The 8,672-nt window shown below is 35.7% G+C and overlaps 2 protein-coding genes across 2 annotated transcripts in view; both read left to right on the top strand.

Moving 5' to 3' along the window:
- Positions 1 to 4,735: 4,735 nt before the first annotated feature.
- LOC107687435 (succinate dehydrogenase [ubiquinone] iron-sulfur subunit, mitochondrial-like) lies at positions 4,736 to 7,316 on the top strand. The gene is made up of 7 exons (XM_016484782.1): positions 4,736 to 4,744; positions 4,901 to 4,986; positions 5,557 to 5,693; positions 5,819 to 5,935; positions 6,033 to 6,134; positions 6,309 to 6,431; positions 6,824 to 7,316. The coding sequence occupies exons 2-7, from the start codon at positions 4,911 to 4,913 to the stop codon at positions 6,902 to 6,904; spliced, it is 636 nt and encodes a 211-aa protein (XP_016340268.1). The 5' UTR covers positions 4,736 to 4,744; positions 4,901 to 4,910; the 3' UTR covers positions 6,905 to 7,316.
- An 811-nt stretch (positions 7,317 to 8,127) lies between these two features.
- LOC107687434 (probable cation-transporting ATPase 13A2) overlaps positions 8,128 to 8,672 on the top strand; it is a 15,497-nt gene continuing 14,952 nt past the window's right edge. The window contains exon 1 of the mRNA XM_016484779.1: positions 8,128 to 8,248. Coding sequence (XP_016340265.1) covers positions 8,245 to 8,248 — 4 coding nt within the window. The 5' untranslated portion in view covers positions 8,128 to 8,244. The remainder of the gene's footprint in view (positions 8,249 to 8,672) is intronic.

Genomic DNA, 8,672 nt, shown 5'->3' with positions numbered 1-8,672 from the left:
TGTTGTGGTGTTCATTCACATTGTTTCTACAAGTATTGGCAGTGACATAATCTAGAAACAATGTGAATGAACACCACAACAACTTAAGCAGCACATTTTGCAAAACAAAATTTATGTCACTGCCAATACTTTTGGCCACGTAGCTACATGTTAATAACGCCTCACACCTTATTAATATCATGCTGGAAGCAAAATCTGATAGGTAGCACTTTTCGCTATCGAATTATGCTACCATCTGTTTTAATGGGAGGTAGCAAAATCTGACAGGGTAGCACAAATCGTCAGAACACCGGCGCCTTTGTGTGTGCAATTGAAGAGCACGCGCTGCAAGCACAGTACCGTTTCCGCACTCGTTTGACTCGCGCCTGGCGCTGAAGCGAAGTGTAGCGCGCGTCTGAAACGTCTCCCGTTTTCAGTCGTTCTGCGACTCAATAAATGAACTACTTGTCAAGAGAAAAAATGACCGAAGCAGCAGTTGTGAATGGGGTGGCCAACCCTAGCCCCGCCCCTGCGTGAATTGCGTTAAATATTTTTATACTGAAAAAATTAATCGCCTGCGTTAACGCGCTAATTTTGACACCACTAATAGCAACCAAAACCTGTCGAAATGACATACCTGTCGCTGTCGAATGATAACATGCTGTGTTTAAAACAGTTCTAATGCTGTATTAGGTGGAAAAAATTAGTATGAGGAAGTGATAGACACTTTGATACGTTCTCTTAAGAACAACTGATATGATACGATATTGATATAATATGACTGATATGACCAGATGTTTTAATGTTTTTGAAAGATATATCAACGTTATGCTCACCAAGGCTGAATTTATATGATTAAAAGTGCAGTAAAACAGAATTGTGAAATATTATTACAATTTAAAATAACTGTTTTCTATTTTAATATATTTTAAATTGAAATTTATTTCTTTGATGGCAAAGCTTAATTTTCCGCATCATTGATCCAGTCTTCAGTGTCACGTGATCTTTCAGAAATTATTCTAATATGCTGATTTGGCGCTCAAGCAATAATATAAGATAATAATAATAAGAACCATCATTAGTATTTGACCACCAGTAATAATTGATTATAATTGAGCACCAAATCAGCATATTCAAATGATTTCTAAAGGAAGACTGGAGTAACGACTGCTGAGAATTCAGCTTTGCCATCACAGGAATAAATTACATTTTAAAATACATTAGACTACAACAGTTCTTGTAATAACATTACTGTTTTTGTAGTATTTTTCAAATAAATGCAGCCTTGGTGAGCATAAGAGACTTTTTTCAAACACATTCGATATTTATATTTGACCTTGATTTACAGTGACTGACATTAAACCACATTAGGCTATAAATGTGCTCCGTTTTGGATGGGAAATGAAATATCTGAATTGTTTAACTTGACTGAGGACAATGACGGATTTAAATAAAATCCTTTCCAATTTGCCTCAATATACCCTACAGTGACTCATAAGGTCAAAGGGATTTATTAGAAGCTCTTCTGGCAGAAGTGGGACTCACTTGACAGATAAACATGGACTACTCCACTTGAGGCCTGAATAAGATTGCTTTTGATCCAGGAGTCGCTGCAGATCTCTGGAAATGAGACAAGACTGATGAACACCACTCCTGTTTTACCTTGAAGGGATGTTTTAATGCTCCTTCAACTGTAATTCTTGATGTCTCTCAAACTAGCGAGGAAAACCTCACTCAAGATCGATTCGCATCTCCGAAACTATAAGATTAAATACATGTAGGCCAGTTTTCCGCTGTTATAGCCATGCATGGCAAAGTGGCTGAGCTTCTAAAGACAGCAGACTGCTATGTCATTGTGCTCTGTTCCTATGGGTTTATCTTAAAATGCTGTCAAAGGTGTTTTAAAATGCTTTCTACCCTGTTTTCCCTTCTAAAGTGACGAGGGGTTTTTTCAGCAAAAACCTGAATAATTGTTTGCACTAATGTTTTCAGACAGGTTAAACAACAAAATACTAAGATAAAATGAACCACATCACAGGGCTCAAAATAGTTGGGTTTTAATCAGGTATATATATGAATATCTGTATAGCCTAAATGAGTATTCTTAAAGGAATATTTCCCCCAAAAATGATTTGAAGTTTTGACCTGCATGGCACATATGACTATTTCTCTAAATGTAATCAATTTCTGAATAACGAAGAATAAAGATGTCAGACGTTTCATAACTATTATGATAAAGTCTCCGAAATATGCAGCATTATGGTAAATTTATGCTATAGTTCTGTTTAGTTTAATTATGCCTATTAATGTTTAGGGCTGTTTAGGTTTTTACTGTGCGAAACCTGACCTTTGGTGTTGATCCTCATATCATAAGATATACAGATTGTGGCCTTTGCATCTGCTTATGATTTTTCATATGGATTTTCAATATCAACCGCTGTTTCCAGAACAGTTTATTTTTTCATAGTTAAAGTCATGGGGGATCTCACATGAAATGTATAACATAAAAAATAATAAAATTAAGGTATTTATCTTTTTATTATTTTTTATATAAGCAAAAAGAGCTGATTAACTAAAAACAAAAAAATAAAAAATCCCCATTTACAAATGTATTAATTTTCATGACTTTCCCATGCCTGGAAACCATAATGTTTCCACATTGTTTCCAAGCTTCCCATAACCGTGGTATCCCTGAAAGAGGCTTCAGCTTCATGTATAGTTGCATACGAGTCTTCTTGTCGCTCTTTATTGACGGAGGACAAATTCACGCCCAGCTGGCATTAGGAGGAGGAGAGGAGCAGATGACACCTTACATATCTGAGAAACTGTTGAAGCCGCTCGCGACTAAAGAAACTTCTACCTAACAACACAATTGAAAGATACGGTGGCCGAGAAGTGCTAAACAAATCACAATTCTGAAAACAAAATAACAAATTACAAACGCAAATGCAAGTATAAAAAACAAAATAACAATTCAGAAATCACAACAACAATTCAGAAAACATTATAACAAGTCAGAAAACACAATAACAAATTCGAAAACAAAATAACAAGTCAGAAAACACAGCGACAAATCCGAAAAAAAATTAACAAGTCAGAAAACACAACGACAAATCAGACAAACAGGAAGAGGTAGGTATAGTTTGAGACAGCGCCATTGGTTTGGGATTACTCACCGCTGACTGGACGAGACATCTGTCAATCAACCTATACAGGGAAGAACCAGCCAAAGAACAGCAGAGTCCTGGTAGAAAGTTCGGAGATGGTATTAAAGTAGCTCAGTTTAAATGTATTGTATGAATTGCCCTTACTATGGAAAAAAATACGGGGTGTCTATTTACATTTAGTTAAAAGTGGCTGAAAATCATCAACTCCAGTGGCGCAGATGAATAAGTACGTGTTGCTGGCTTTTTGACGCGATCGACCCGGGCTCGATCCCGTCTTTTGCAGAACTTTTTTTTCCCTCCCTTTTCAAAAAGCCAAGGGCACACACTTATCCATCTGCGCCACTGGAGTTGATGATTTTCATCCACTTTTAACTAAATGTAAATAGACACCCCGTATTTTTTATTCCATAGTCAGGGCAATTCATACAATACATTTAAACTGAGCTACTTTAATACCATCTCCAAACTTTCTACCAGGACTCTGCTGTTCTTTGGCTGGTTCTTCCCTGTATAGGTTGATTGACAGATGTCTCGTCCAGTCAGCGGTGAGTAATCCCAAACCAATGGCGCTGTCTCAAACTATACCTACCTCTTCCGGTTTGTCTGATTTGTCGTTGTGTTTTCTGACTTGTTAATTTTTTTTCGGATTTGTCGTGTTTTCTGACTTGTTATTTTGTTTTCAAATTTGTCATTGTGTTTTCTGACTTGTTATAATGTTTTCTGAATCGTTGTTGTGCTTTCTGAATTGTTATTTTGTTTTTTAGACTTGCATTTGCGTTTGTAATTTGTTATTTTGTTTTCAGAATTGTGATTTGTTTAGCACTTCTCGGCCACCGTAGGAAGATGTTCGCTTGCATTTCTTTTACTCGCAGCGCAGTGGCTTTTCGCAACTGTAGGACGTTGGTGGTAAGTTGTGTATACGAATTCGCATCTGTCAGCATCTTATGCGTGTGTAAGGTGATTATGTGAAAATGTTTGAGACCATCGTGATTTATAAGGAAGTTCTCGTTATAAGGAATTTACCAAGTGAATTGTTGACTGAGCTGGTTAGCTGACAGATCAAGGGTTGTTTACTCCTGTTACTTAACCGCTGTTGCGCAGCGTATAAAAACATCGGCTTCATCGGATTACATAAATGTAACATTTTTTTCTAATTAAACTGACATTCTAGTATGGAAGAGTGATATTGAAACTCAATTGTACATTACATAGCCTACCAATGTGAGTTGAGTAACAAGATGATATAACTCCCGCACACTTCTCTGTTACACCTAGAGGTGGCGCTGTAAAAAAAAAAAAAAAAAAAAAAGTGAATACCAGTGGCTTCATTTTTTTTCAGACCAAAGACCCCTTGGATAAAAAGACAGTGGCATATTACTGTATTTAGTTACTCGACAAAGCCATGAAAATAATATAGAGTCATCTGGTTTAATTTTACCAAATATATCTTAAGGTTGGAGGGATGCAATGCGTTTTATTTATGTAATGTCAGTAAACTCAGCATTGAGCAGCGCCTGTCTTATGTTGAACTCATCTTTTGCTTTCCTCTCGCTACCCCCGCTGGTGCGATATGCATCATTGATGATTGATTTGAACACGTAAGCACCAAATATTTACACAGAAGTTATAGTCATAAGTGCTTACTTGCTTTGAATAAATAAATAATTTGTCAGAATTTCTTCATCCTCATGTCTCCTCTGTTATTTTTTAAGAAGTAAATATCACAAAATTTTAATGACATTTTCTCATCCTAGATGTGGTCCAATGGTTCTTGATGCTCTCATCAAAATTAAAAATGAAATGGACCTGACACTCACCTTTAGACGCTCATGTAGAGAGGGTACAAAAATTAAAATAAAATTAAAAATAAATAAATGTTACTCTTTTGAGCACAAAATAAAATCAAGTCTGTGTCCTGTTAAAGTAATAGTCCACCCAAAAATGAACATTTGCTGAAAGTTTACTCAACTTCAGGCCATTCAAGATGTCGATGAGTTTGTTTCTTCAACAAAACAGATTTGGAGAAATTTAGCATTACATAACTTGCTCACCAATGGATCCTCTGCAGTGAATGGGTGCCATCAGAACGAGAGTCCAAACCGCTGATTAAAAACATTACAGTAATCAACATGACTCCAGAGTCCAGTTCATCAATTAATGCCTTGTAAAGTGAAAAGCTGTATGTATGAACTCTCATTCTGACAGCCCCCATTCACTGCAGAGGATCCATTGATGAGCAAGTGAAGTGATGTGAAATCTGTTCCGATAAAGAAACAAACTCATCTACATCTTGGATGGCCTGAGGCTAAGTACATTTTTAGCAAATTGACATTTTTGGGTGAACTATTCCTTTAATATGTTACATCATTATGACAGAATGTTATGTAATTTCTCTGTATATAATTTACAGGTATCTGTGGCTCTTGTGCTATGAACATCAACGGGGGCAACACCTTAGCCTGCTTAAACAAAATAGATACAAATACCAGCAAAGTGATGAAGATTTACCCCCTGCCTCGCATGTATGTTGTGAAAGATCTTGTCCCTGTGAGTAAACCACAGTTAACTGAAAATCCCAGCGACAACATATGATAATATGAGTATTTATTTGTCAAATAGAATGAACCCAAATTTTCAAACTTATCATACACTCCTATTTCTTGTTGTTTTAGGATATGAGCAACTTTTTTGCACAGTACAAGTCCATCGAGCCATATTTAAAAAAGAAGGATGAGTCAAAGCAGGGAAAAGAGCAGTACCTCCAGTCAATCGAGGACCGCCAAAAGCTGGTTCGAGACCCTCTTCTGAATATTCTGCTGATTTTGTTAGTGTGAATGATGATTGTGATCTTTGCTAATGGTGTTTTAAACACACTCTTTTCCATAGGATGGTCTGTATGAATGCCTTCTGTGTGCGTGCTGCAGCACTAGTTGTCCTAGTTACTGGTGGAATGGAGACAAGTACCTTGGTCCAGCTGTGCTCACGCAGGTATTTATTTATTTTCCTTATAGCACTGCTTATATATGGACAATAAACAGCCATTTATCATTGTTAATTAATTTTACAATAATAAATCTACCAGTTAGTCTTCGTTAGTCTGGATCAACAGTGAGTTTTACATCTTTGGCCTCACATCTCTGCTGTTTTGTATCCAATTCTCAGGCGTATAGGTGGATGATTGACTCTCGTGATGACTTTATAGAAGAGCGCCTGTCCAAATTACAGGACCCTTTCTCCCTCTACCGCTGTCACACAATAATGAATTGTACAAAGACATGTCCCAAGGTATGCCATCTTCCCATCAAACTGGAAAGCCACATTTTACTTGGATGAATTAGACTCTCTGTTATTGGAAATTAAGGGACAGTTCACCAATGACAAAAATTGTCATTTACTTATCGTCATCATTTCAAAATTGTGTGACCTGCTTTCTTCTTTGGAACATTAAAGAAGATATTTTAAAGGATGTTGGTAACCAAACTTTTTTCAGTTCCCATTAACTTCTATTGTATGGACAAAAACTACAGTGGAAGTCAATGGGAGCTGAGTTGTCATTTGGTTGTCATTTTTGGGTGGACTATCCCTTTAAATAAATGTTTGTTTGCAATAGCTTATGTTTTGTGTCTCCTATTTTTTCTGTATTTCATTTAATCTGTTCTGTCCTCTCTTCTGTTTAGGGACTCAATCCTGGAAAAGCCATAGCAGAAATTAAGAAAATGATGGCAACTTATAAAGAAAAGAGATCGTCTGCCATCTGACTTGTAAATGCAGGAAATATCATGTACTTGGTTTAAATTATTGTGTAAATGTGTGAATTCAGCATGGAGTGTTCGCTAATATGGGATATTTAGTTTTTATATTGTTTAATAGTGGAGACCTATATTTACTGCTAATGAAAAGTAAATCTACAACAAGACCTGCATTTCATTTCTATTTTAACCTGATTGTAGTTATACTGTACATGAATATCTGAATGCAGGAACCTGTAAAAATGGCATAATATTTAACATATCATAGCATAATATTTGTCTGTCTTGTAGTTTGTCTTTGTGTGGTAGATTCTTACTGTACACTTAATGTTCTATACTTGCTATAAAACATACAAATATCTGCATGTTTAAGATCACACTCATCTGTTTCCAAAATATGTGCTCTGCATAGGTTAGAAAGACATGTATTAAGTACTAGTCACTAGAGGAATACATACTAGTCAAAACTGAATAGTTGATATCTCAATGACGGATTCCCATAGAAGTCAATGGCAAAAATACTTTTTTTTTTACTAGTAACAATATAATAGTTACTAGTCACTATCGAAATAAGTACTAGTATCTATTGAATAAGTACTAGTATCTAAGTACTAGTATCTAACGAATAAGTACTAGTACCTAATAAATAAGCACTAGTATCTAATGAATAAGTACTAGTACCTAATAAATAAGTACTAGTATCTAATGAATAAGTACTAGTTCCTAATGAATAAGTACTAGTATCTAGTGAATAAGTACTAGTACCTAATAAATAAGCACTAGTATCTAATGAATAAGTACTAGTACCTAATAAATAAGTACTAGTATCTAATGAATAAGTACTAGTAACTTTACAAAAAAACAGTAGTACGTAAAGAATAAGCACTAGTAGCTAAAGAATAAGCACGAGTACCTAATGAATAAGTACTAGTACTTAATGGAAAAGATACTAGTATCTAAAAAATAGGTACTAGTACCAGGAAAATAGATACTAGTACGGCTTATAGATTAAATGTTACAACGGCTTTCCATACATGTTTTGTAGTGAAGACGTGAAGTGCATGCTTCTGCAGAATAAATTCGATTTAGAGAAGGTAAGTCTCGTGATGTCCTCCAGGTGGCGGTGTTGAATGGGTGAGCTGACAAAAGATCGTAAAGGAAGAAAGAAGGACTATGGCGTCACATTCAGAGAATGCGCAGTACAAATCGTGTTTCCGGTACGGATCGAGTAGTGACAACTTGAACCAGAAACTTAGTTTCTGCGGTAATGTGTAATACAAAGGATGGCCCTAGAATAAAAGTATGGGCTTTAGCGCTCACCCTGTAGTTCATAGATGGATTAACCAGGTATGGGTAAGTGCTGTTCGCCTGTGCATGTCTATACTGAATAAAATGCCACTAACTAACGTTAGAGCTGAGCTCGTGAATCAACCGCATCCCATAGGTCTTTTGCTGATTGCAGTTTAATCTTCAATTGTATGTATTTACAAGCTGTAATACAATGAGATGAGATATGAATAAAACTGGATATCTGAGATATCCATGAGATATAAATAAAACTGGATATCTTACATTTGTTTAGTTGATCTGATTGTTCAATGTCATAAGAGCAGAACGTGTTTTGCTTTCAAAATCTTTTTTTTCATTGTATCTGTAGACTGCTTTGCTTTTGTTTTAGTCATTTGTTCAAAGTATGACGTCAGAAAGTTAGATTAATTAGGCTTTTAATAAGATAAAACATTCTCTGTGTATATAGGCCTTATTATATATATATATA

The sequence above is a fragment of the Sinocyclocheilus anshuiensis genome, unplaced genomic scaffold (assembly GCF_001515605.1).
Source record: "Sinocyclocheilus anshuiensis isolate Anshui unplaced genomic scaffold, SAMN03320099.WGS_v1.1 scaffold1114, whole genome shotgun sequence".
Taxonomy (NCBI): domain Eukaryota; kingdom Metazoa; phylum Chordata; class Actinopteri; order Cypriniformes; family Cyprinidae; genus Sinocyclocheilus; species Sinocyclocheilus anshuiensis.
The sequence above is the reverse complement of the archived record's forward strand: the minus strand, read 5'-3'. Positions and strand labels throughout refer to the sequence as shown.

Excerpts from the sequence above, each read along its gene's own strand:
- LOC107687435 (XM_016484782.1), top strand. The coding sequence starts at position 4,911 with ATGGTTCTTGATGCTCTCATCAAAATTAAAAATGAAATGGACCTGACA. Across the intron at positions 5,936-6,032 it reads TCGAGGACCGCCAAAAGCTG|GATGGTCTGTATGAATGCCT; the intron begins GTTCGAGACCCT and ends TCTTTTCCATAG. Across the intron at positions 6,135-6,308 it reads GTCCAGCTGTGCTCACGCAG|GCGTATAGGTGGATGATTGA; the intron begins GTATTTATTTAT and ends TCCAATTCTCAG.